Source organism: Glycine max, chromosome 7 (assembly GCF_000004515.6).
Source record: "Glycine max cultivar Williams 82 chromosome 7, Glycine_max_v4.0, whole genome shotgun sequence".
Classification (NCBI taxonomy): domain Eukaryota; kingdom Viridiplantae; phylum Streptophyta; class Magnoliopsida; order Fabales; family Fabaceae; genus Glycine; species Glycine max.
The window spans coordinates 42,782,646-42,809,586 of NC_038243.2; the positions used below are offsets into that span (position 1 = coordinate 42,782,646).

The following is a 26,941-nucleotide window of genomic DNA, read 5'->3' on the forward strand; positions in this document are numbered from 1 at the left end:
ATACACCCACTGATCCATTGGAGGAGAGGCTGGATCTTCCTTTCGGTGTTTGTTGCACACTTTTATCAAAACTCGTGCATTGCTGGCAATCACTACTTGGCCTTTTGACTGCTTCTTTCTTTTACATTTTCCTCAAAAATTGTCAGTTTTTTAATAGGTCATTCTCAAAATTTTGGTTTATCATTTTTAATGCATTTTTTTATTTACAGAATTTGAATTGAAAATTTATTTAAAAATTGATGTCAGTTGCATTCTGACCAAGACCAACAGCATACTGATAAAATTGTCATTGTTTGAATTGTAAACAAAACAATTTTGAACAATGTATGATTAATTATTAAGAAAAAAAAATCTAAAATGATTTTAAATACAATTTTAGCAAAGCTCCAACAATTAAGCAGATGCGCTGGTATAAAGTGCAACACGAATGGTGCTGCTAGCCTGATTTAGCTAGTTGCGAGGGTCCATGAGTTGTGATAAAATTTATTGGTATAAACACTGTTTGAAATTTTAAAACCATTTTTTAATAGTTCGATCCACCAAAATGGTTGGGTTCAAACCACAAAAATAGTTTGGTTTTAACTTTTAAATGCAATTCACCAAATTAAAAAAGCAATTTAGTTGCCCTAGAATGTTATTTAGTTTAATTTAGCTTGAGAGAATCGTTTTTCCAGTTCTGTTTAATTCTCACACAATTTGGTTCAGTTTTAGCATCCCTGACAAAACCTTAATTTCAATAACATTTAATTCAGAATTCCAGAATGTCAAATTCAATATAGTTTGTTATATTTAAAATAAATGTTACTACAACATTAACCTTCACTCCGACCGTTGTGCGGTAAGTACCAATATTGTTTTCAGCCGCAAGTTTGTTGTTCGTGTTGTCCTCAATAAAATAGGTTTCATTGATGCATGCGTGGTGTTTATGATAATATCAATTTGTTGACACTGTGAGTTTCTGTTTGTTTAAACCCTAAATTTACTTAGTTGTAAGTAGAAATCCCTTTTTGGATTATACAAACCTAGCATCTCTTGTACAAATCAGTAGTTCCACCTTAGCTCCTCTTCTAGGGCTTTTTTTCATCGTTTCGAAGCTTAGTGCAGAAAAGTCTTCATCCTGTATGCTCCATATATATCCTCTCATCGTTGTATCTAGCATTATATCAGCCGCCACTCCTTTTTGGGTGAGCCTCAAAGCCTTCCTTGCCTGTAATGTCTTATATCAGTCAGTGATCAAGAGAAAACAATGACAAAGAATAGAGTAAGTTGACTTTGGTTTTTTCTTCCACTTACTAATTTCTATTACTATTAGTACTTGCTCTCTCTCTCTCTGTTTTTTTTTTTTTTTTGCCAATTTTCGTTATTTCTTTTACTCGCTTTGAGTTGAATTTTAGAAATCACTAAATGCTGTAAGAAATCCACAAGTGAGGAATTTAGCAGTGAATGTAAAGTTTATGGAAAGCGGTCTTAAGGTGACACAAATCAAAGAGAATGGGTTGGACAAACTCACCAGGTAACCCCGAAATGCAGTTTGAACAGGTTGAGATTCTTCTGAGTTTTCCTTGCATTGCCCAGTGAGGCAAACAACCTCAGCAGCAACATGAGCAGCAGTAACAGCAGCTTCAGCAACTGCTGCTGAGGCAATGGCCACTGTTAAAGCATGCTTGCTCTGTTCTTTCTCTGCCTCACTTAGTGTTGTTCCTTTTGAGGGTAGTGGAGCTTTAATTGAAGGCAATCTCTTACTCTTTAGCCTTCCAAATATCCATTTCCTTCTTTTCTCCTTCTGAATAAAAAAGTTTTCTGTGTCATGAGAAACAGAATCCAAGTTAAAGACTTAATTTGAAAAGGCTCAAGAGTTAAAGACTCACCTTATCTTGTGTGGAATGTGTCCCCCATATAAAGAGCCTCTTCAGCAGACTAAACCAGCTCTTCTTTTTGGCCATTTAAGGATATCAACACATGGGTCAACTTGAATGTCTGTGATCTAAAAAATTGCCCATAAGCATCCTCTTATACACAAGATATCTTGGTAAGTTTGTGGTTATCTAATTCCAAACCTCTGACATCTTTAGTAGATGTGTGAAACGTACGATTGGTTGGTGACCAGGCAATGATCTATTTAAGTAATGTAATTGTACAACTCAAACGTTAGACGTGTCCAAAAAGGCAAAACAATTTGCAGAAATTGTCGTAGATTAAGATTCTTATGTGAATAAGTACTGACAGAAAAGGCCAAACACAAACACATGTACATGAAACAGAACCTTGATTTCGGAGCAAAGTAGTATTAAACATGAATGCACACAAGTCAAGATAGTTGGAAATTGGAAAATATTAGATGAGGAATGTAATGCAGATTTGGAGAGAGATCCAAGTTGATTACTGTAATTCAGAAAACTTGGTGTATGGGAACAAGTGCAGTGCTGTCATTCATTAAATTCAGATGGAATAGCCTTGGAACCAGCAAACATGCTTTATAATATCAGTTACCAAAACCAAGAATGAGCAACTTTGGCTGGATTTCATCAGTGAATGTGCACAAATACCAAGAAGACTCTTCCTTTCCTCTTGAGGGGCAGAAATTCTCCTATTCCTATCCCTGAAATTCTCCACACATCAATGGTTTGGATATGCGAGACTAACTATTTCTGCCTCTATCTCAGCCACCATACAAGGATCATAAATCAGTATCATTTGCAATTCTGGTGATGGAAGCTGGGTTGCATGTCCCAGCATCATGACCCAACCTCCTCATTGAAGATTGAGCCCAGTGATTCCAGATGCGGTGGCTTGACCTTATGCATTAGAGCCTAAGCTCCTCCATAGCTTATGACCCCCACCTGCATTGTGGGTCAAATCTGTTTTGGGAGGATCCAATCAGCAGTAGGTTGATTGGAATTCTTGAAACCAAACTTTTCCTATCTGTCACATGTTCCTCCTCCATACTCATACTAAGGTTTCTCGTATTCTCGATCACCTCATTTGCTAAATGACAACTCTTGTTCTTTGTTTCTTTTGCTTCCTCACCATTGATGCTCTCTCTACAACCTTGATTCTGGTTCTTGATCTCTAATATTGTTGCTGGTTCTTTATGAGATTCATTTTAGAGCTTACGCATGTAAAGTGATAAACAAGTAGAGGGCATGCTTCTGTTTACAAATCCCAGTAGCTCACTTATCAAACTTGTTCAAGTAATAAAATATTGGATTCAGCTACAGCTTCTTAAAGAAGTTTCACCTGTGTCACTTTGTGTCCTGCTCTAAGATGTTTGAGAACTACACAAGATTATTGCCTCTATTGAAGATTGCACATAAGCACAGAGATTATTTCCTGCCACTAAAGCTTCCACCATATCTTTTTTGTCTACAACTCTGGGGCCACAACTATATTTTAAATGAGGTGGAAAATATGGTGGGTAGCAGCTACATACTCAATTTGGAGACTCAGGAATGATATGATTTTCCATAATCAATCCTTTGACATCTCTAAGTTGACAGATAGCATCTTATTTCTTTTATGGACTTGGCTGAGGGGCTGGGAAAAAGACTTCAAGACCCCTTTCCACTGCTGGTCTTCAGGAATGTCTATAGCTTTTAGCTAGTGTGACACCTAGTAGGGTGCTGTTTGTGTAGGGCGGTTTTTCTCATGATTCACAGGACTCTATTTATGTATTTTGTAGTACCTCTGGTACTAATTTAATTAATATATTATAGTTTTGCTTTCCCAAAAAAAAACTATATTTTAAATGAGAAAGTGCAAGAGATTGGTTGCTAAACTATAGCAGTCAATGTTCAGTAGCTTACAAAGTAATTGTTCAACGGCATATGTATAATCCCCACCACTTCTAGAATAGTATTTCATTGTTTTATTATATTTAATTTTTTAAAACAATATTGTAGTTGTTATATCATAAATAAATTCCATTAAGTACTTTTAATTTTAATTATTTTTTGATTTTGTTCTCAATGTATATAACTAATAGTCTATGATATATTTAACTTTTCTGACTTACACTTTTATTTAATGTCTATAATTAAGACTTATTTTCTATCAGCAACCCGTATAATAATTTATGAATTCGTCCCAGGGAAGACATGACTAGACATCTACTTTCACAATACCAGATTTCTCAAAACATTTTATTCTGCAGATAGATGCATTCAATAAAGGTTTCAGGACTGTTTTGCTGCATTACTACTAACAATGTAATACAGCCAAATATAATTATCGGTTATCAGCTTGTCTTGTATGGATACCTAAATAAAAGATAGCTTATTTCAAGCAATGATGATGTTGTCATGCTATAGGACTTCCAAGAACTTACTCTTAAACCCAATTACACAGCCTTAAGAAAGAAACCAAACATTTGAACTTTGAAGTAACACCTCATGGACCTGAGGGGATGGTTTGCTGTTGTTGCATTCATAATTTTCCCCTCTTAATATCAGGCATTACAAGTTGGATGATTGTTTCTGTTGAAATTACAAATGCTTCATTTTCTAACCAGTGCATATATCCTTTTTTTTTGTATTGTACCTGAATAAACCATTATGTTTTTTAATCTGTAAGAATGTATGTATCTTGTCTTTTTATTATCTATTTTCTCTGACTTCTGCAATAAAAAAAACTTACTAGTGAAACATAAAATAAGAAAAAAATCAACTTTAGGAAAGGATACCAAGGTATATGGGCATTTTGTGATTAATGTTTACTATATTTCATATACATTCAGCAAAGTCATATTATATTCTGCATCAGTTAATCCTTGCTTTCATTATCTATTCCCAGCAGCACTACTAGTTCAGTTTGTAACTTGGTATTAGCAAAGATATCTATTTATGTTCTTATTCTCAACAAACAAGATAGCATTATACAGATAAGACTTAAATGCATGTTTCAGTACATATAGCTCTCTGCAGCTCTTAATGGGTCACCATTACCAATCGCAAGAACTAGATTAGCATAGGCAAGCCTCAACTGATCTGGGAGATCCTTCACCTGTCCATAGTCTAGCAAGGCAACCTGAATTGAGGGAAGTTAGTACATTATGATAGTTGAGAGTTAAAAAAAATAAATTACAACAAATAAGACCCTGATGTGTAGAACTAATTCTCAATATTCTACCCACTATTATGGTCATTTCCATATGTAATTCATCTTGATTAAAACAACTCTACAATAACTATAGGATACTCACCTAGAGATGAAATCACAGTTAAGGAGATATTAGAAAACCAATATAGTTGATGACTTGCCTCTGATCCTTTACAAATCAGGATATTTCCTGGATGAGGATCTGCATGGAAGAATCGACTTTTGAAAATCATTTGACCATATGCTAGAGTCCAACTTTGAAGAATTTTGCTGCACTTTTACTAAAGTTAATAGTGTAATACAGTTAAAAATGCATATGAAAAATCATCTATATTATAAATCTTCAAGGAAGAAGTTGGTGTTATTGTTATTAAAACTTCCATCTCCCCTTTGTTATCTGATTCTGACATTTGTGTACACTGTAAAACAATCAGGAGTCAGGACAGCAACCATATACGTTCAAATCTGTTGCAGCTGGGCAGGAAAGGTTCAGGACTCTACACAGTACTTACTATAGAAAAGCACAACGAATCATTCTCGGTATGCTAACTTTATTTTGCCACTATAATCTATCTGATCATGTTCAGCAAGCAAACTGGATCCTTGCATTATCAGCCAGATTAGAGTAACATAGAACCCTAACACTTTCACTGGATACTCATAGTAGCATTTGTTTTTCAACTCAATGTCAATTCAGTCAATTATGAATATCTGGATTGTTGCATGCATGCACTTTATGCAGCACTGTCATGTGGAACCTTCCCTATTGTCAGAGCAACCTAATTAAGCCAGCAATTAACAATTTAATGGACATTCCCTTTGAACTTAATTACCAACTAGCTAGGTTGTGTGGTATTAATATTATCAATCCTATGAAAATGCTAGCAAGCATTTTCATGAAAAATTGGCAATTAATACTAAATAGCTGGGTTGCCAACAAAAACAAATCGGTTTCATAGGAGAGTTGGTAAATACCTGAACTTGAATGTTGTTTTAAAAAAAGTGGCTGGCTGATGGGTGGGGTGGGCTAGGACAGCCCATTAAATAGGTGCACTTCCTCTAACTTTAATTTTTCTATAAAATTTGGCTGATTGGACCTAGCCACAAGGCCATATTGCCTTTTGGCCCTGGCCCATGTTAATGTTTCTTGGTGTGAAGAATACAACTAACATTTTTTGGGACCAGTATTTTTTGTGAAAAGTGTGAGTGTGAGAGTTCTTAAGGATATCTTCAAGGAGATTCAACTTTTTTATTCTGAATATCTGCTATTTACCGATCTGGAAACTGCCTTACTCAAATTTCTATCATTAAATATTAATAAAATAACATACTTGTAATTTTTTCCATTTTCATTTGTTTTGATTGTTTTACTGTATAGTTTTTTCATATTCTTAAATGGTTCTCTTGGTTGTTCTACATTTTGTATTAAGCTGAATCTTAGACAGCTTCATCTTTGCCACAACCATAACCTTAGCCTCCAGTTGACATGAGTATATTTCTTAGAAGGTTTCTGGGTTTAAGTTTGTGCATTGAATTTTCTTTCTTTTTAAAATAATTAGATTAATAAAAAAAAATTGTGCTCATATTATAAAAATAAAAAATAAATGCTCATGTGCATATCACGTTTAAATATAAAACTTGATTGCTATGTTAACTTTAGACAACTGGGGATGGGGGACTAAGTGCATCTTAACATGAGATACATGAATATACTATTTCCTCAGGACATTTACTATTATTTCCAACAACTATAATATACATTGTTTAATGATTTAATTGTTGATTTTATTTGTTGACTAGTGTAGGAGTGCATATGCTTTTTGCCCATATAGACATAAGAATTATGTTATTTGGTTAAAGTTAAAGTGCTGGGTATGAGGACAAGAACATAGAACTGAGTGAGGCATGGAATGAAGTTTGATTGAACCCCAACTGGTGGTGGTGGTGGTGGTGGGAGAGGCTGAGTTAACCAAACCAAAAATGAAGGTCAAGCAAAAGCTTCACCAAGCCATAGATCTGTTGTACTCTCATGGACTTGCTTCTTTTGATGATTACACTCGTCTTGTGCTTCATTGTGCTCGGGCCAATGACTTCATTCAAGCAAAGAGACTGCAGTCTCACATGGAACTTAACCTTTTTCAACCCAAAGATTCCTTCATCCACAACCAACTCCTTCATTTGTATGCCAAATTTGGCAAGCTCTCAGATGCTCAAAATGTGTTTGATAACATGACTAAGCGAGATGTTTATTCTTGGAATACCTTGCTTTCTGCTTATGCAAAGATGGGTATGGTTGAGAATTTGCATGTTGTCTTTGATCAAATGCCTTATCGCGATTCTGTTTCATATAACACATTGATTGCATGTTTTGCAAGTAATGGGCATTCAGGCAAAGCATTGAAAGTTCTTGTGAGAATGCAGGAAGATGGGTTTCAGCCTACCCAGTATTCCCATGTGAATGCATTGCAAGCATGTTCTCAGCTTTTGGATTTGAGGCATGGGAAACAGATTCATGGGAGGATTGTTGTTGCTGATTTGGGGGAAAATACTTTTGTAAGGAATGCTATGACTGATATGTATGCCAAATGTGGTGATATAGATAAGGCACGGTTGTTGTTTGATGGAATGATTGATAAAAATGTTGTTTCATGGAATCTTATGATCTCTGGGTATGTAAAAATGGGGAATCCTAATGAGTGCATTCATTTGTTTAATGAAATGCAGTTGTCAGGTTTGAAGCCTGACCTAGTTACTGTTTCAAATGTTCTCAATGCTTACTTTCGATGTGGACGTGTAGATGATGCAAGGAATTTATTTATCAAATTACCAAAAAAGGATGAAATTTGTTGGACAACAATGATAGTTGGTTATGCACAAAATGGTAGAGAGGAGGATGCTTGGATGTTGTTTGGTGACATGCTACGTAGAAATGTTAAACCTGACAGTTACACCATTTCTAGCATGGTTAGCTCTTGTGCCAAGCTAGCTTCCTTGTATCATGGTCAAGTTGTCCATGGAAAAGTAGTTGTAATGGGTATTGATAATAGCATGCTCGTGTCAAGTGCTCTTGTTGATATGTACTGCAAGTGTGGAGTCACTTTGGATGCTCGGGTCATTTTTGAAACTATGCCTATTCGGAATGTGATCACTTGGAATGCCATGATTCTGGGGTATGCACAAAATGGACAAGTTCTAGAGGCCTTGACTCTGTATGAAAGAATGCAACAAGAAAATTTCAAACCTGATAATATTACTTTTGTGGGTGTCTTATCTGCTTGTATCAATGCTGATATGGTAAAAGAAGGACAGAAGTATTTTGATTCAATCAGTGAACATGGAATCGCACCCACATTGGATCACTATGCATGTATGATCACTCTCCTTGGTCGGTCAGGTAGTGTTGATAAAGCAGTGGATCTAATCCAAGGTATGCCTCATGAACCAAATTACCGTATCTGGTCCACCTTACTATCTGTTTGTGCCAAAGGTGACCTAAAGAATGCAGAATTGGCAGCTAGTCATCTCTTTGAGTTGGATCCACGTAATGCTGGACCTTATATCATGCTTTCCAACTTGTATGCTGCTTGTGGGAGATGGAAAGATGTAGCTGTTGTAAGATCTCTCATGAAGGAAAAGAATGCAAAGAAGTTTGCTGCTTACAGTTGGGTTGAGGTTGGGAACAAAGTCCACAGATTTGTTTCAGAAGATCACTATCATCCAGAAGTGGGGAAAATCTATGGTGAATTGAACAGATTGATCTCAATATTGCAACAAATTGGGTATAATCCAGATACAAACATTGTCCTACACAATGTGGGTGAGGAAGAAAAGTTTAGATCCATTTCTTACCACAGTGAGAAACTTGCTCTTGCATTTGCCTTAATTAGAAAGCCCAATGGAGTTGCACCAATACGGATCATAAAGAATATACGAGTCTGTGATGACTGCCATGTGTTTATGAAGTTTGCATCTATTACTATATCACGACCAATCATTATGAGAGATTCGAACAGGTTTCATCATTTCTTTGGTGGGAAGTGCTCTTGCAATGACAATTGGTAAAGTCTCAATCAAATGCTAATCTGCTGCACGCTTACTGTTTCCAAAAGGAAGGGTTCTAGCAATGTAATATGCACTCTGTATCCTTTCTAAAAGATTTTGAAACAAGGGAAAAAGTCATGATATGATTCAAGACTCCCAACTCCCAAGTATTAAAGCAGGTATGTAGCATGACAAATGATAATACTAAGTGAGAAGTACAGCAATACTTTGATGAAAATTTGTTGTGACTTGGCAATGTAGCTTAAGATGTTTTGGACTCAAAAGTATACTCTGAAGTCATTGATCACTACTTGACATTGAATGAGCAGGTTTGAGCCTTGAATGGAAGTGTTCAGAAATATGCTCATAAATTGCTGGGAAATTGGGGCTAAATATTGTTTGTAACATATGTTGTATGTATCTCAATATTTTGGCAGAGGCAATTTCTAGCTTCTAGGTAACTTTGAATTATGATTATACATATTCCAAAAGCTTTATATAATGGTTATGGATAAAGAAAAAGCTCAAGTTTGAAATGTTATATAACATCTTGTATTTTAGAAGAAATTCCCCCGGTTCCATCACCTTCAATTTTTCTAATTGTTCTTCTTTTGTTTCTTTGTAGCTCAGTTTTAGTTTCTGCTGCACATAATTGATGAGCATACATATTGGTTTGTTTTCATTCCGTATATTTTATAACTGATCATATATTTCTATTACATGGTATTGGTTAGGGCTGTGCAAAAACCGGTTTGGAAAAAAATCGAACCGAAGTGGTTTTCAAACTGGTTTAAACCAGTTTGGTTTTTAACCCAAATCTGCGAACTGGTTTTCAAACTGGTTTTAAAAAACCAGTTTTGAACTGGTTCTGAACTAGTTTCAAACTAGTTTAAAACTGTTCTAAGAGCTGAACTGGTTTTGAATTGGTTTTCAAAATTTTTAGATTGATAAATCCGGTTCAGTCCGACCCGGTTTTTTTGGACAAACTTAAACCCAGAAACCTTCAAAGAAATATACTCATGTCAACTGGAGGCTAAGGTTATGGTTGTGGCAAAGATGAAGCTGTCTAAGATTCAGCTTAATACAAAATGTAGAACAACCAAGAGAACCATATAAGAATATGAAAAAACTGTACAGTAAAACAATCATATGCCATAAATAAATGAAAATGGAATAAATAAATAAAATATTCAAGTATGTTAATTGATTAATATTTAATGATAGAAATTTCAGTAAGGCAGTTTCCCAGATCGGTAAATAGCAGATATTCAGAATAAAAAAGTTGAATCTCCTTGAAGATATATCCTTAAGAACTCTCACACTCATACACACTTTTCACAAAAAATACTGGTCCCAAAAAATGTTAGTTGTATTCTTCACACTAAGAAACATTAACATGGGCCATGGCCAAAAGGCCCACAAAATCAAAAGGCAATATGGCCTTGTGGCTAGGTCCAATCTGCCAAATTTTATTGAAAAATTAAAGTTAGAGGAAGTGCACCTATTTAATGGGCTGTCCTAGCCCACCCCACCCATCAGCCAGCCACTTTTTTTTAAACAACGTCAAAGGTTTTAGCTTTTACTTACATCATGGGTGTCCTTCTGTTGAGGGAGAGCAAGAAATTTTCCAAGGGTAAGATAGTACAACATGGGTGTCCTTCTGGCGGTAACTATTACATAGGCATAATTTCAGTTTTACTATTATTTTTCCGGCTTTATATTTTACTCTAGTTGTTACTTAATTATAGACAATTTCAGTTTTACATTTGCACAATACTAATTATTACACTTTGTTCATGTATTTTTATTCCTTATGTTGAGCTTCTTGTGAGGTGTCTGCAGGAAATATAATTATATTCTTTTCATATTGCAGCTTGTGGGTCACTTTTTGGAAGAAACCTGTGTAAATCCTACATTCATCATAAACCACCTGAGATCATGAGTCCTCTAGCAAAGTGGCACAGATCCAAACCAGGCCTGACTGAACGTTTTCAATTGTTTGTTAATAAACGTGAAGTAAGATCATCACATTTAGGTGATTATTATTTCAAATAAAATAAAATGGAATCATGCTTCTGACCACTGTTACTTTTCAGCTTTGCTATGCATATACTGAATTGAATGACCCTGTAGTACAACGACAGAGATTTGCTGAACAACTCAAGGTAATGGAATTTGACACAACAGTACTATGTACTGTGCTCTAATTGTTGAGCTTTTTCTTAATAGGAAATATTAGTTGCAACTGTTTGTTATTTGTTTCACATGTCAGGATCGGCAATCTGGCGATGATGAAGCAATGGCCTTAGATGAAACATTTTGTACGGCTCTAGAGTATGGTTTACCACCTACTGGTGGTTGGGGTTTGGGCATTGATCGGTTCACCATGTTACTGACTGATTCACAGAATATTAAGGTTTTTGCTTTTTCTATATCTGCATAATTACTTTGTTTTTGAAATTTCTTACCATCTTCTGTCTTTTTGGTGACGGGAGGTTCTTCTCTTCCCTGCCATGAAACCTCAAGACTGAGCCTTCAACCAAAACTATTTGAATCTCTGAGAAGTAAAATCATCATACACAGGTATTTTATACCTCAAGCTTTTAAATTAAAAGTATACTCCACATTACTGCCAAGTACCAAGTATTTCCAAGGAAATTGTGAGCACGGTACTGCGTAACTTCATTAACTTGTAACTAGTAGTGAAATGGTTAATCTTGGGTAGCGATGTTGAGTGGCAAACCCCAATAATGCTAGCAGTTTAGTGGACTGTAAAAAGCTGCTACATAACGATAGCAGATAGAAATCATATAATTCCCAATACAAAATACTCAAAAAATACTAAAAAAGCTTCATATATTCATCATTACTTCTCAAAAGTCACATCTTATAGACACAATCATCATTAATACAAGGCTTAACTAATAACAATTAGAAAAATAACAAAGGCTGGGTGTGGAAGACCTACAACTCAGGTGCCAACTGAAGCCTGCTAAAAGGGGTGGGCTTGGTTAGAAAATGGGCGGGCAGCAGAACTGAGGCTAGCAAGCAGGTGTTCTGTGTGTAATTTTGCGACAATACAAATAACTAGATAAAAATGCATCAAATTGTATGCAATGGGTTAAGGAACGATGATGGGCTAGCTTGAAGTTCCTGAGCTTTTACATTGCAGTCTGGTGAGAAATAGGGCTGCTAACTTTGAAAATTAGTTTCCCCATGGCATGTGCATCAAGTCATGAAAAACAAAGAACTCAATCGATGGAAGCAGATGAGTTTGTGTGGGCAAATAGAGATTTTGTTTGTTTAAGCGAGCATAAAACACAACATTAATTCAAAAAGAAAGTGGAAACAGTGATTTTAATCTCTAAGGATGCTTTGTGGTTTGATCATGCTATACTTGGCTACTGTGGCCATAACAGTATAAACACACCGCAACTAGGTTGTTTTGGCATTGACAGTTCTCTAAATGCTGGTCAATCACAATGTACTTCTATTTGCCGCAATTGATAAATGATATTTCAGCTCTGTAAATTTTTATTTTTAATGAAAATGACAGTGTAGAAAAAATCATATTATTATTTGATTGAAGTATCCAGGAAGAATTTTCAGGGGTGAATTTATAAGTTATAACTACTAGTGTAAATGGCAATGCTTCCTGCTGGTCTATATTTGTGTTTGATTATGCATTTTCAGTTATGTTACCGATGTTGGTTATAAATCTTATATCTTTTTGTGGTGCTTTGTTTACTTTTTCCCCTTTTATCGGTTTCAGGAACATGAAAAATGCAAGATGATTCTCAGTTTTGATTTATGCATTTGATTAGTAGACTTGGCATCGACTGGTCATGCATCGATCACACTTGGTGATTGGATTGAATGTGATGTCATATACCAGCTTATTGATTACATATTTGAGATTTGAGATAATAGTTTTATGATGTCTCATCAACAAGCCCATATTGCTAATGTTCAATGTAGAGGTGGGTGTATGGATTAGCTTGCTTTGCACCGCTACGCATAGTCGGTTTAATTGTAGTTAAGACTAGAGATCGAATTAGTAATAATTAATTATATATCTCTAATATTTTATAATATATCAAATAGTAAACTAATATAAACTAAAAAAATTAAGTTAAAGATTATACTACACATTTTACAAGCTAAATAAAACAGAAATCTACATGTAAATCTCATACACGTCCTAATTTAAAATGTATATTAAAATTCACATTATAAAAATACTAAGAAAATTCTGTTTTATTTTTTGAAAATTGTAATTTAAATAATTTTTCTTACCTCGACTCTTACCCATTTTTACTAATTCGAGTTAAATAAACTAGTTCAAATCAGTTGCTAACCAATTTTTTTACACTATTCCTTTTAGATGCCCAAAACGAGACTCAATTAAACTTGTCGAGTTGGTTCGGTTTCTAAAATCCATGTTGCTAGTGTGTATTGGTTAAACCAATGTATTATAGGTCTAATTTAAGTAAATAGGATTTCCTAGTCCTATATTTTCTCGCACTCCCACGAAGCAAAAAATAAAAATTCACGCACTCCAAATTAGTTTATTTTACTCCTCTATTTTTTTTTCTCTCAATTTCACTAATTTTTCCATCTCCCCTCAAACGATGGCATTTAGGTATGTTTAAGCTTACTCAATGATATACACCATAATTTTTACAACAAAGAATTCTAGACAACATAAATAAGTCAGACTACAATTTTCACTTGCTACTTTAGTTTATTTTTCCAAGCAATTACTGAACTTTACCTATTATCACTTTTTTTTTTCTTTTCCCTCTCAATTTCAGCTGTATCTTTCTCTCCTCTACTTTATTCCTATTCTTCCTTTCCTCAAAGGGTTCTTTTTATTTTTGTGTGTGTGAGATGTTCAAAACTTGCTCAATGATGCGTTGACACCAAAAATTATTGTCTAGCTAGTGAACCACAAGGAACGACCACGTGCAAATTAAAGTTCTAATTTGAATGATCCCCAACACATCATACGTACACATTGAGCATTATGGAATCGTACATCCTGCGCCTTATAAAGTACAAACTGTAGTCACACGTGATATACACACATACGAAAACACGTATATGCGAATGAAAGTTGTAAAACAAACATAAAGTAATAAATAAAAAGCTTTTACTCAGATTTTAGATTTTTTTATATGGTCGTCTAAAATTCTTTGCGGTAAAAGGCTAAAAGCTATGATGATCATTAAACAAACGTAAATATTCGTACTTATTTCGACGAGAGAGATGACATGACTGAAATTGACAGAAGAAATATAAAGCAGAAGAGAGGAAAATAAATTAATTAGAAATAAGAAAAAACAGTTTATAAATTAATAAATCATTTATTGATATAAGTAATTCGATCCTTAAGTTCTTTAATCAAGATTTAACATTTGATTTTGGACATAAAATGACAACTAAAAATGTCCTTTTATTCTAAAATTGGATTGGTTCATAGGAGGAGGATTACACCTCCTAATTATAAAACATATATATAATCGGTGTATAGGTTAGAAAAATCATTTCCAAACATATGCATAAGTAAAAAACGAAAAAGTTAAATGTGAATAGAGGCAAATAAAGGCGTAAGCGTGATTCACGTATGCGAACACAGCAGGGAGATTAGAGACTAATGCATGAATCACAACCACAAAGCAGAAGCGACACTTAAGGAATGGGAACAATCAATCAGTAACACTCTCTGCCTTTATGCTGCACCCTTTCCTTTCCAACGCACAGAAACAAGCAAATATTCATTCATAATATTTCATGCACATTAATTCTATATACACATTACATAACACACTCCATCGATCAGAGAGAGTTATAGATGGAAGGGATAGAGCACCGAAGAGTGAACGTGAATGGAATAAACATGCACATAGCTGAGAAGGGTGAAGGCCCATTGATCCTCTTCATCCATGGCTTCCCCGACCTATGGTACTCCTGGCGCCACCAGATCGCAGCCCTAGCCTCCCTAGGTTACCGCTGCGTGGCTCCGGACCTTCGTGGGTACGGCGACACTGACTTGCCGGCCACCCCCACCGCCTACACCAGCCTCCACGTCGTTGGCGACCTCACCGAGCTTCTCGACGTGGTCGCCGGCGACGAGGAGAAAGTGTTTGTGGTGGGTCATGACTGGGGTGCCATGACTGCATGGTCTCTTTCCCTCTATCGCTCTGAACGAATCAAGGCTCTTGTTAACTTGAGCGTGGTTTTCACTCCCCGAAACCCCAAGAGAAAGCCCCTTGACACTTTAAGGGCAGTGTACGGAAATGACCACTATATCTGCAGATTTCAGGTTTGTTCCAAGTTTTTTGGGGTCTGTTTTCTGTTATAAATGCTGGTTTTGTTCTGCCCGTTTTTTGTGACTAATACTAGTAACAAATACTGTAGAGTAAATTATGCTAATACCTAAAGTATGTTTGTTTTATGTTTTTATGGATTTAACTTAAATTCATGTAAAGTATAAATGATTTTTACATTGGCATCCAATAATTGAGGTACAGTATATTAATATTGTTGATACTTTGATATTAACTATTTTAAAATTTGCAGTGATTTTCTGTTGACACTTGACAATGTAAAAATCTTTAAATGGTGCATAAAAATTAAACATTTGCTTTGTATATATGATAAAGTTCTTTTGTATTCAATATTATAATACTCATCTAGGTTTTACTTAATAGGTGCTTTTGTTTGGAATTGGATATTATAGTATGTCTCCCTTGAACCTGTTTTTTTTTAATGGAAGTCTACCTTAAACTTTAGTTTGAAGAATGTAAACTGAATTTCATCTACACATATGGATGTTTGGAAAAATAATGGCTATAATATTATTTTATAGGTCTCAAATCATGGTTTAATTAGAAGTGAAAAAAAAAGAGGCTTTTTCTCTTGGGGGAAAGTAAAAACATGGTTTGCAAAGTTGTTATGTTGCTCAACTGCATTATTGCAGGAGCCTGGAGAAATAGAATCCGAGTTTGCACAGATTGGCACTGCAATAGTCCTGAAGGAATTCCTCAAATACCGCAACCCTGGTCCACTTTATCTACCTAAGGGTAAAGCGTTTGCACAACCAACTGATTCTCCCATAGCGTTGCCCACATGGCTATCTGAAGAAGAATGTGACTACTAAGCCAGTAAATATGAAAAGACTGGCTTCACAGGGGGATTGAACTACTACAGAAATTTGGACCTGTATGTTTTTCTTCAGCTCTTAACTATAAAATGCTAACCGGTTAACTAACAAATAAATATTTCACACAATCAATGTCTATTGACTATTGAGGGACATGTTAGTGTAAGCAACAATTTTATAGTTTATACTCATCTTTTCCTTTCCCAATAAAAACTTATTTACTCTATTGCTTTCACTTGCATTTGTAGGAATTGGGAGCTCACAGCACCGTGGACTGGTGCTCAAGTGAAAGTTCCAGTTAAGTTTATAGTGGGTGATCTAGACCTGACCTACAATGCACCAGGCACCAAGGATTACATTCACAAAGAGATGTACCGCTTCTGGAGGAAGTAGTTGTACTTGAAGGGGCTGGTCACTTTCTCCATCAAGAAAGGCCTGATGAGATCAGCAAGCACATCTACGATTTCTTTAAGAAATTCTGATATGTTGTCACCCTTTGTTCTTGATTTCATTGCACCCCTGTCCTTCAGTTCTTGCTGGATCTGTATTCTCATAGTGGATCTGGGTTGACAACCCTTGCTGACTGTGTTTTCTCAAAGTGTGTATGCTTGTGTTTTATATAGATAAAAGTAAGTGGTGTGTAAAAATCGTTGTACAATACCATCACTAAAGAAAAAATAAATCTGGCGAGTCTATTAACAGTAGGATTTTCCAAAATCTTTTTTTACACCAGAGACATGGTAATTGAAGACGTGTTTATACCTTCCCATGATAACACATGGAAAGATTTTCGTCATGCACCAACTCTGTTTCAGCTGTTGCTACCATAACAGAATTAAATGCTCACTTGTTTCTTTTTTTACCATATCAGATTTTCCCACCGTTGTAATTGAATATTTTGTCATGTACAGTAAATTGCAACTTAAGTAGTACTATAGTTTTAGCCATGACATGATACCATCACATTCAAGTTGCCTCTTGAGAATTTTTAAAAGGAATCCATATGCGCTCCATTATAATCCTTATTGTCCACAGTATAAAAAAGCACATCCACCATAAATAGAAAGTCGCCCATCATCATAATCATTTTCATGACAAAAGTCTAAAATAGCACTCCAAAAGATCTATAGTACGGATTCGACGACCATTACAAAAAAATAAACTGTTAAATATCGTAGACTCTCAAGTCCATATAACTGAATTTTTATTGTGTCCCCTGGTTTCCTTTTGGCAAGATATTTTCTGTAGAACTGTAGTACCTTCGAGGAGGGTTTTATCAAGAAAGAACAGGCCTAGCTCTTTTTTCAACATTAAACTGTACGTCCACAAGGCCTGTAACGCCAGCAGTAATTGTTTGACCCTCTTTGACAGGGCCAACACCCGGGGGAGTACCTGCACATCATCATAATGTATGTTAGCTGGGCATAGGTCTAAGATTTCCCTGTTTTATGCTTCTAACATTTTGCAATTGATGCGTTGTATAAAATTTATAAAGGAACCAGAGGTCAGAGCTGGAAGTGAGCCGATTTCTAAGCCTAGTTCTAACTTTGGCTTCATTAAGAAATAGAACCTATTTTCTTAGCTCAAATTTAACTTCAAACTCTCAAGTTATTGAAGAATTAAACATTGTAGTTTCAATAGGATTAAAATTTTAATTAACAAAATCTACATTTTTAAAATATATTCAGTTAAATAATAATTTAATAATTAAAACAAATGTTAATACATATTATATTGAAACATTGTTCATTAAAAAATGTGTACATGTGCATATATCAAGCCAACTCATGTCATGAATAATGAGTCAAATATGTAGAGGTTCAAGCTCAAATCTTCTAAAAACAAGCCAAAATTTTCAACTTGTTGAATTAACAATGATCCAAGCTGTGACTAGGCCCATGAACAAGCTGGCTTGACTCACTTCGAGACCTATCCATAAGCATGACCTTGAGGCAAATAAAGCAATCCAAGGTTACCACCAACACAAGTGGCAACCTTTTCATTGTTATTTATTTATTTTAATGAAAATCATTCCAAAGGATTTTTTTCTCTTAGAAAATACTATAGTTTTGGAGAAGAGGGAGGCTGCCCCGTTTCAAGGATAAGGCAGCATACCATATGTTTCAGGGAAGGCTTATAGATGAACTCAAGACCTTTTAATCAACAATGCTCAATCCTATTAGCTGAACCAATCCTCATTGGCCCAAATGATAGTTTAGACGACAGTCGACAGACAATATGCTAAGATTACCAAAGATCTTTTTTCATCATTTAAACTAACACATAAATATAACGAAGTACATGGAGAATTAGTGCAATACCAGTTAGTATGACATCCCCTTCAAACAATGTCATGACAGAGCTAATGTAGCTAATTAGAAATGGGATCTTAAAGATCATGTCCTTGGTTGAGCCCTTTTGCCGTATTTCCTCATCTACCTACATCAAAGCAAGTTCATTTCTAACAATTAGTTTAGGCTTCTAATGCATCATTGAAGCAATGCACAATCAATTATATTAGAACCAAGTGAGGATGAGAGAAGTATACAGTATCTCAAACCTTTAACCATAATTCTAGATCATCAGGATTTGGCACTGCAGTCTTTGGCAACTGCATAAAAAAAGTACAGTTGAAGAATATGGCTCATAATAAAAGTAGATGAGCAAAATAATGTTCAGAGGTGAACACAACTCATTCATTACTTGTAGAATTTTAAATTCCAACTAGAAGAATGGGTATAACTGAATTACAGACTACAGTACTATATGCATAGGAAGCTGGTACAAGTTCTTCTTTTATTGCAAAAAGCCCCACATCACAAATTTACAAGCAATATATTATTACTTCCATATCTGTGTCAGGGTAATGCTAGTGTATGTTTATTAAATCTTGGAAAAGTGTTCAATGACTGACATTTGTATTATCATTCTCTGTAGTTCTTGACTCCTTAACACTATCAAGGACCGAGTGAACTCATTTCGCTAACATAACATATAAAATAGTTTCAGCATAAATAAGCATCACAGCATACAATTTCTTACAATAGAACTAATTGGGGTGAAAGTGTCCTGGCCTTTTGCCAAACTCCATGGAAGACCTGCAGACTAAGAAGAAAACATCAGTAATTAGATAATGAAAATATAACACATAGCAAAAGCAAAAGGGAATTCCCAAACAAATAATTTAAAAAAATGAGTGTAAGAGTTAAGTATGACAATACCTTAGCAGCAGCTTGAAGGTCCCTAGCAGTCATATCCAGAGCCAGTGCATAACCTGATGTACAAAAATGTATCCAATTAGTGAGTGTAAAGCAGAATAGAGCAGGTGTCATCTCTGTTAAGTAAAATTTTCTAAGTGTACACTTCTACACTTAGAAAAGGCTAGCTTCCGGAAAGAATCATGTTGAAAATAGTATGGGAGCCACCTATTACATTAATCTTATCGAAATATGCTTTCAATAGAGGTTTGTCGAAATATATTTTTGATAAAAATTTGTCGAAATACATTTTTGATTGGAGTTTATCGAAATATATTTTCGATAGAGGTTTGTCAAAGATGAATAATAGAAAATTTTATTAAATTTTACTTACAAAAAGATTCTTTCGATAAAAAGTGCTTATGAGGAAAGGATCTTATCGAAAAATAAAGTTGTCTAAATTAATAATTTTGACGAAATTAGTTTCGTCTGGATTTTGTCGAAAAGGAGAGAGTTGAAAATTTGATAGTTATCCCCATAAGCCTTTTTTTCGATAAAAGTTGGTTTTGACAGTTAATTCTGCACTGCACGTGCATTCAGAAACCATCAGAAAGAATTTCCAATTTGAATTCAAAAGGAGCAGTTGTAGCAGTTTTTCATAGAAGATAAAACGAAACAACTGGAGTCATTAGATGTAGGAAGTTAGTAAGTTATTGTAAACAATTCAAAATTATATAATTCGACCTTTGATATTAGAAGTCTATAATAAAGACCCCTGACAGCTATTTTTTATTGGATCGAAGCACTATCACTAAAATCCTCAAACACCAACAATGTTGCACTCAAAAATGACTCTCGGTTCGAAAGTCATAGTGTATGTATTCATCCCACTTTGAATGTTTCGTATACTTTTCTGCATTTCTCTTCACCTTTTTCTTTCCAATCTCCATTTCTTCTCTAAACTCTACTTTTATTCAATCCCCTTTGCTTGTTACTATCAAATTCATAAGAGATTGCATGATTAGAATTTTTATCAAAAACTATTACTATCAAAAAACACTATTAACAAAAACGGTAGCTATAAGAATTGTTAGAGAAAATGTTTATATAAAAACCTTTACTATGGATGTCACCATTGAGATTATTATCACTGTTTTCATCAATACTTGGGTAATTTTCTAAAGTTGAAAACTGTAATTCATGACTAAAAGAACTTACAGTCAAAAATGAATTTTATATCTCACTCTTAATAGAATCATCAGTGAAAATTAACTTCTTAGAAATAAAAAATAATTTAAAAAATCTATTTACGATTTTCACGGTTAACAGCAGGATAAGGCATAAGATAAATGAATAGTGAATACCGGCGACATAATCCATCGCAGAGGATTCGGAGACGTCACGTGCTTTCTTGGCGATGACCACAGCGAGCTCAACCTCGTGATGCAGAGAGCCCTCGTTGTGTGGGATTTGGATGGTTCCGCCGTTTTTCAAGTAAGACGACGTCGGTTTCAGAAACAACACCGGCTCCTGAAAATTCAAAAGCTTAGATTCTTCAATTAAGATGACAACTTATCAGACAGAATCAGAGAAGGAAGGAACCTTGGGAACGGCGTTGCCTAATTCCTTGGCGTGAGCAGCGTAGTTTCTGCCAACAGCGACGATCTTGGTGCTCAGTTCCAGAAGCTTCTGACAACCTGCCACTGCCATTTCCAAACTAATTTCTTCACGATCTCACTCACTATTGTTTGCTTCGATTTAGTTTAGCTGTTCTGTTTTCAAACCCAAGAATTGGAATTTTCAATTTTCTACTGAACCCAAGCTGTTGTTGTTTATAGACCTAACTTTGTATTTCAACAATGTCATTTTTTTTACAAGAGTATCTCATTTCAAACATAACTTTAACTCCCCATAAAAAGAAACATAATTTCACTCATGTTAATTTTAAAAGATTAATTTTAAGTAAAATAATATAATTATTTTTTTTTTGTTGTTGTAATAAAGTAAAATTTAGACAATGAAGAAAATTAATTGATCTACTTTAGTTTTTGAAAAAAAAAAAGGTCTTTGAAATTAGTTGAGTGGGTTAAAAATCAAACGAGATAATTTAAAACCGTTAAACCGATAAAAAAAAATTGAAACAATAAATTGAAAATAAAAAATTGTATTTTTTATTATAGTTTAGTTTTCATTTTTTTAAATTGAATCAAATCAAATTTTAACATTATATTTAATATGTTTTTCTTCTATACTCTTATTTAAAATGTTATTATCCTAATACAAATAATTATTTTTTTATTCAAAGAGAAGAGTCAAATTTTAATATCATAAATTTATAGTAACTTACATACACTATTTAATTAATTAAGTTAAATTTCCTTAATATAATCACTCAATTTTGATAAAAATATATTCAACATTTTTTAATCATGTTCAATTGTAATTTTATGATATTGATAATACATATTAATTTATTATAAATAATTTTCAAAAATACCATATTATACTTATGATTTTAATTTTTTTAAAATTGCATTTTTAAGAATTGATAATGACTTAGTTAGTAGAAGGTGATGGGAAAGTGATTTGAGTTGTTTATGCAGACAAATATAAAAATGATTTTAGATTTTTATTGATTGAATATTAAGGGGTAGTAATACATTTTTTTTTTCAAACCTATGTAGCTAAATATATATTCTATAGATTTACAGATCCGTCCCTGTTAGGTAATACATTTTTTAACATTTATTTTGAAACACAAAATACTATTAATTAAAATTTATTCAAAATTACAAATTATGAAATTCATTCAAAGAATAAGACCTATGAGAATTTATGATTCATATTAAATAATAAAGAACATATCAGAAAATGTGTTAATGGCATCTCTTTTCCCAGCAATTATGCCAGCTCATTAGATTGCGTTCTTTTACCAGAAGATAATAGCGAGGGAACTTTCTTTATCAGAATGGTTATTATAAATTTTTCAGATCTTCATTTGGATCAGTTTTAAATGCTTTGGTTCGTATATTTCTCATTGTAATGAATATAAAGATTAACCATCTAAAATTACAATTTCAATAATTCTCCCTTCATGTAACGAAAATTTCATTTCAAATGCAGCGTGAGGAGCTCGGGATTTTCAATTAATTGCTTCCACTCGTTGCAAAATCTTGCAACGGTTGCTCCGTCCAAGACTCTGTGATCTGCACCAATATTAACCTGGAAGCACAAAAACAAATCATAAAGTGCTGTTCATTTCATCTTCTAACCATGCAAAAATCATGATAAATAATAACAACATTTGGCTAATAAATATACGTTAGCTTATTGCAAAAAAAATTGAATTCGTAGTTCAAACCTGTGTTTTCTTTGTCATCAACCTTTGAACTACTTTGTTCAATGCAAATTCAACCTATACATCTAAGTTATCTAACTATAAATATGAAGACAATCGAACTACAAAAGCTGAAGAGCTATGAAATCCTTTTCAATAGCAAAATTAGGGTAATCTCTATCGTCTCATTTTTTTCCACTTCAGCCAAAATGACAAACTAAAGAGTAATAATATATAAAGTGGACATGTTACGCTATGAATAAGAATCGTAGGAGATTATTGTAGTTTTCTCTATAAAAATGTATTTGTTTTCATTGTTCACACACTTTAGCAATGCAAATATGCAAAACTTACATTCATGAGTGATGCAGGATACACATTTCCATTATCAGCAAACCGTGGAACTATCTGAATTCTACCAATGGCAATAATAGAGACTTCAGGCAGATTGATAAGTGGGGAACCAAACTTTCCACCAATTGCTCCAATGTTGCTCAAAGTGATAGTACCACCATATATTTCCTCAGAAGTTAACTTGTTATCTGAAGCCAATTGTTGTAACCTTGCCAGATCTTTGGTTATCTACATAAATCATATATAAGGAAAAATAGATTAATAAGAACAGGCACAAGAATGTCTTATTGAAATGTGAGACATATCATGATTCTCATCATCATACGCATTATGCACTTAACACCATATAAATGCTGGGCACTATGCAAACAGGTCTTCACCAAACAACAACAACCTTGTCTTATCCCCAAATCTGAAATTATTATTAAAACCAAAGGAGTCTGAGAAAATAGCCTCTTAATTTCTTCTCTAATGAGAAGCAGCCTTTAGAAAGCCAACGATTAAGTTCAAGCTAGAAACTTACATCAAGAATTAAATTGTATTATTCAAGCAATTCAAATAATGAACCATTTTTTTCTTCACCACCCTGAAACTAAACAGCAACCACGGGCATGCACTTCAACCAACACAAGAATGGCTGGATACAGCACAAATAGCTACAGCCACAACCGTGCCTTTTCCCATTAAGATTGTAAACTAACCTCCATTATGGAAAGAGACTGAACATTTTTTATGTTTGGCACAACTAAACCATGTGGTGTCGCCATGGCAATTCCAACGTTGTGTGAACCTACAACAAATAAACCTGTGTCAAATTTGGCATGACAGCTACTGCCTCGAATAAATCATTAAATTGACATTTGACAGCCAGCAGATATCAGTCAACACAAGCTGGGAAAAGTTTTAACATCAAGTACTTTACTTTCTAGTAATATGAAATAATATTAAAAAATATTATGCAAGGAAACTATGAAAGCATTATTCTTGAAAATACAACAATCAAGATGATCATTGTCCCAAACTCGGATACAATAGATGAGGGAAAACTTCTCAAACACTTACATCATATGCCAGAAACCAATATGCATACAAACTCAGTAGACCATTTGAAGGTTATTTTGAACATGTAAGAGGCTGTGCTATAAAACCAAAGAGACAATTGGCTAATGAAGGGAACCTCCTTCACCTCACCATATTTTTCATTTTTTAAATAGCTGTTGCTTTTTCCTTGAACTCACACTTTTAACTAAAAAAATACAAACCTTGTATTCACACTACAAAAATTTAAACACAATCAAGCTACAAAGGGCAGCAAAATTATATCTATCATTCATCAGATTATGTCTGAGAAACAAACCTTTGAGGACAACCTCCAATGCATCCTCTTTGAAGCAACTGTTCATAAAGGGGTACTTACTGAGGGCCATTGATAGTGATTTGATTAATATTGGAAGGAAAGTGTACTTAACATCTGGATAAGGATTATTTTTCTGAAAAGATGTTTTAAGCTCCACAAGGGCATCACAATTTATCTCATCCACATAATGAAAATGTGGGACTTTAGCAGCCAGGGACATTGACTTTACCATTGCTCTTTGGAATCCCCTACAAAAAGAAAAGAAAATATCATTAACTTTCTCTAATGATTTATTCTTTCTAATTAAGTTCTGGAACAGAGTAAAGGAAAACAAACACCTTCATACTATTGCAACACTGATGTTCACAGATTCACAGTTTTCCACAATTTGACATAAATAGTTTGTCGCAAATAACTATGAATTTGACAGATTGACATCCATCTCCATCTCATAAGAAAAAGAAAAAAGGGAAGGGTTTAAATTTATGTTTGCACCCAGCTTTACCTAAGGGGAAGTGTCCTGTCCTCAGACGACCTATAAAATTTAGTTGCGACATTGCAGTTGTATCCTTCAGCTCCCTGAAGCTGTTCTCCAGAATCAGAATGCAAGACAGTAGATGGATTTTTAATGATTCCTTTCTTGACAGCAAAATTGAGCACGTCTTCTTTCAAAACCCTTCCATCTTTTCCAGTTCCACAGACTTCAGTTATATCTATACCATGTTGCTTTGCTAGACTTCTTATAGCAGGTGTTGATAGAACTCCAGTTTGTCTCCCTTTTCCAGGATCAGAATCTATCAACTTGGCATTGTCAGAATCGTCAACTACAGTAGTAAGCACAGACTCATTTACTAATGTCTGATCAGAATCAGGTGACTTTGCATTTTCAGAATCACAAGGAGTCCCTGAAGGAAATGCAGACTCGTCAACTAATATCTTTAATAGAGTTTCTCCAACCTGCAATTTTATCCAACAGAAGTTTGAATATATTTGCAGCCCCATATATAACATAACCAAATCATTAATGTAAAATTCAGATCATCAATAGATTCCTATCTTCCTCAGTTATGCTGCTTTGAAGACCCACCCCATATATAACATAACCAAATCATTAATGTAAAATTTAGATCATCAATATATAATAAACTTTTTCATCACTTATATAACTAATATAACAGGGAAACTTTTCCTACTTTTTGGGGTGTGGATAACTATCCCAAATTTCAAAGCCTCAATAATGTGGCACTGCCACTTCTCTCTCCAATGTAGTCTAACAATTTATAAAATCATAAGCATGGTCTATTGAAAAATATCCAACAGAATGAGGTTTGATAACTCACCTTCACAATATCACCAGGAACGTAGAGAAAGCTAGAAATTTTTCCTTTGTAACGACTAGTAATTTCTATGGTAGCTTTATCACTTTGAACTTCGCAAAGTGGTTGAAAGTCTTCAACATAATCCCCCTGTCAGTGTGACACAACAATTTAATTAAAAAGCTTAGAAATTAGAATGAAGGGGAAGAAAAACAAGCTGGTTATGAATGAACTCACCTCTTGGACATACCATTTGAGAAGCTCACATTCTGCGATGCCTTCACCCGTTTGTGCCAATGGCACGTCCACAATCTTGCTTGCGGGAAGCTCAAGGGCGGGTTGAGTAGAAAACCAATATATGTTCACACGTGCAAAATTGAACTAGAAACAAATCGGAAATTTCAACACATATGAAATTTAAATCAATTAATAGTTAGTAACAAAAAATGCATCGAAATAAAAGAGGACACAACTCACAATCAGATGTGAAGAAGAAGAAGCATTAGCTTTGGAGAAGCGAAACGGGATCGCAGGGGAAGATGATGAGGAATGAGAAGCGGAGGCAGAAAATAAGGTCCGGGCGGAGATCAAAGCTCTCCTCTGCCATATGCGGCTGCTCAGCATCTTGTTTTTTTGGTGTGTGTCCTGGTTTGAGCTGTGATCATGAATGAAGAAAAGAAATACAAGTTTTGAAGAAGCCTTTGAAATTAAAATGTTTTTTTTTATGATAAATAATATTTTGTATATCAAAAGAATTTTACTCAATTCATTGAATAATATGTATAAATTAGCCTAAACTAAGTTGAATTTTTATAGATTAAAAAATTTATATTATTAAAATATCGCCTTAATTTTTATGTATAATTAATTTTCACAACTCTAATGACAGAGAATCTCTATTTTATATTTATATTAGATTAGATACTATATCTATATATAAGTCTCTTTTACTGATAAAACAAAAAAGTATTTCTATCCTAAAAAAATCTAAGTCTCTTTTAATTAATTTATATCCATTGAGAAAGTTAGGTAATTTAAACCATCTAAAAGATAATTATTTATGTGAGTTGCTTAAAAATA

The 26,941-nt window shown here is 34.2% G+C and overlaps 4 protein-coding genes across 14 annotated transcripts; 2 read left to right on the forward strand and 2 right to left on the reverse strand.

Annotated features, from left to right (window-relative positions):
• The first annotated feature begins 442 nt into the window (after nucleotides 1–442).
• LOC100801400 (lysine--tRNA ligase) lies at nucleotides 443–13,131 on the forward strand. 9 transcript variants are annotated; one of them, XM_026129348.2, is made up of 7 exons: nucleotides 845–1,261; nucleotides 5,529–5,634; nucleotides 11,009–11,151; nucleotides 11,232–11,300; nucleotides 11,408–11,551; nucleotides 11,631–11,718; nucleotides 12,908–13,131. In XM_026129348.2, exons 1-6 carry the CDS (start codon nucleotides 1,247–1,249, stop codon nucleotides 11,664–11,666), a joined length of 513 nt encoding a protein of 170 aa, XP_025985133.1. In that variant the 5' UTR covers nucleotides 845–1,246; the 3' UTR covers nucleotides 11,667–11,718; nucleotides 12,908–13,131. The 9 variants fall into 9 exon arrangements, with proteins under 9 accessions (XP_040873361.1, XP_040873360.1, XP_006584019.1 ...); XM_041017427.1 differs by lacking the exons at nucleotides 845–1,261; nucleotides 11,232–11,300; nucleotides 11,408–11,551; nucleotides 11,631–11,718; nucleotides 12,908–13,131 and adding exons at nucleotides 443–838; nucleotides 6,895–9,314; nucleotides 9,465–9,592; nucleotides 9,761–9,806 and having other exon boundaries at nucleotides 11,009–11,111; XM_041017426.1 differs by lacking the exons at nucleotides 845–1,261; nucleotides 11,232–11,300; nucleotides 11,408–11,551; nucleotides 11,631–11,718; nucleotides 12,908–13,131 and adding exons at nucleotides 443–838; nucleotides 6,900–9,314; nucleotides 9,465–9,592; nucleotides 9,761–9,806 and having other exon boundaries at nucleotides 11,009–11,111.
• A 1,638-nt stretch (nucleotides 13,132–14,769) lies between these two features.
• Nucleotides 14,770–17,215, forward strand: LOC100820598 (epoxide hydrolase A). Of its 3 annotated transcripts, none has more exons than XM_041017432.1 (3): nucleotides 14,770–15,460; nucleotides 16,118–16,359; nucleotides 16,549–17,215. In XM_041017432.1, the coding sequence occupies exons 1-2, from the start codon at nucleotides 14,990–14,992 to the stop codon at nucleotides 16,295–16,297; spliced, it is 651 nt and encodes a 216-aa protein (XP_040873366.1). In that variant the 5' UTR covers nucleotides 14,770–14,989; the 3' UTR covers nucleotides 16,298–16,359; nucleotides 16,549–17,215. The 3 variants fall into 3 exon arrangements, with proteins under 3 accessions (XP_040873366.1, XP_040873364.1, XP_040873365.1); XM_041017430.1 differs by having other exon boundaries at nucleotides 14,783–15,460; nucleotides 16,007–16,359; XM_041017431.1 differs by having other exon boundaries at nucleotides 14,783–15,460; nucleotides 16,007–17,215.
• Nucleotides 17,216–17,356: 141 nt separating this feature from the next.
• On the reverse strand, nucleotides 17,357–21,385 carry LOC100775700 (probable acylpyruvase FAHD1, mitochondrial). The gene is made up of 7 exons (XM_003529510.5): nucleotides 21,100–21,385; nucleotides 20,862–21,027; nucleotides 19,522–19,574; nucleotides 19,343–19,405; nucleotides 18,861–18,911; nucleotides 18,622–18,739; nucleotides 17,357–17,692 (listed from the first exon to the last, which is right to left on the reverse strand). Exons 1-7 carry the CDS (start codon nucleotides 21,205–21,207, stop codon nucleotides 17,577–17,579), a joined length of 675 nt encoding a protein of 224 aa, XP_003529558.1. The 5' UTR covers nucleotides 21,208–21,385; the 3' UTR covers nucleotides 17,357–17,576.
• Nucleotides 21,386–22,469: 1,084 nt separating this feature from the next.
• On the reverse strand, nucleotides 22,470–26,541 carry LOC100776242 (lipoamide acyltransferase component of branched-chain alpha-keto acid dehydrogenase complex, mitochondrial). The gene is made up of 8 exons (XM_003529511.5): nucleotides 26,339–26,541; nucleotides 26,099–26,242; nucleotides 25,886–26,011; nucleotides 25,051–25,502; nucleotides 24,546–24,793; nucleotides 23,890–23,978; nucleotides 23,189–23,416; nucleotides 22,470–22,719 (listed from the first exon to the last, which is right to left on the reverse strand). Exons 1-8 carry the CDS (start codon nucleotides 26,483–26,485, stop codon nucleotides 22,606–22,608), a joined length of 1,548 nt encoding a protein of 515 aa, XP_003529559.1. The 5' UTR covers nucleotides 26,486–26,541; the 3' UTR covers nucleotides 22,470–22,605.
• Between the last annotated feature and the right edge of the window lie 400 nt (nucleotides 26,542–26,941).

Excerpts from the sequence above, each read along its gene's own strand:
- LOC100801400 (XM_006583956.4), top strand. The coding sequence starts at position 7,075 with ATGAAGGTCAAGCAAAAGCTTCACCAAGCCATAGATCTGTTGTACTCT.
- LOC100775700 (XM_003529510.5), bottom strand. The coding sequence starts at position 21,207 with ATGGCAGTGGCAGGTTGTCAGAAGCTTCTGGAACTGAGCACCAAGATC. Across the intron at positions 19,575-20,861 it reads TGCGATGGATTATGTCGCCG|GTTATGCACTGGCTCTGGAT; the intron begins GTATTCACTATT and ends TTTGTACATCAG. Across the intron at positions 19,406-19,521 it reads ACCTTCAAGCTGCTGCTAAG|TCTGCAGGTCTTCCATGGAG; the intron begins GTATTGTCATAC and ends TTTTCTTCTTAG.
- LOC100776242 (XM_003529511.5), bottom strand. The coding sequence starts at position 26,485 with ATGCTGAGCAGCCGCATATGGCAGAGGAGAGCTTTGATCTCCGCCCGG. Across the intron at positions 26,012-26,098 it reads TCAAATGGTATGTCCAAGAG|GGGGATTATGTTGAAGACTT; the intron begins GTGAGTTCATTC and ends TCACACTGACAG. Across the intron at positions 22,720-23,188 it reads ATCCTGCATCACTCATGAAT|GTTAATATTGGTGCAGATCA; the intron begins GTAAGTTTTGCA and ends TTGTGCTTCCAG.
- LOC100820598 (XM_041017431.1), top strand. The coding sequence starts at position 14,990 with ATGGAAGGGATAGAGCACCGAAGAGTGAACGTGAATGGAATAAACATG. Across the intron at positions 15,461-16,006 it reads ACTATATCTGCAGATTTCAG|GTCTCAAATCATGGTTTAAT; the intron begins GTTTGTTCCAAG and ends ATTATTTTATAG.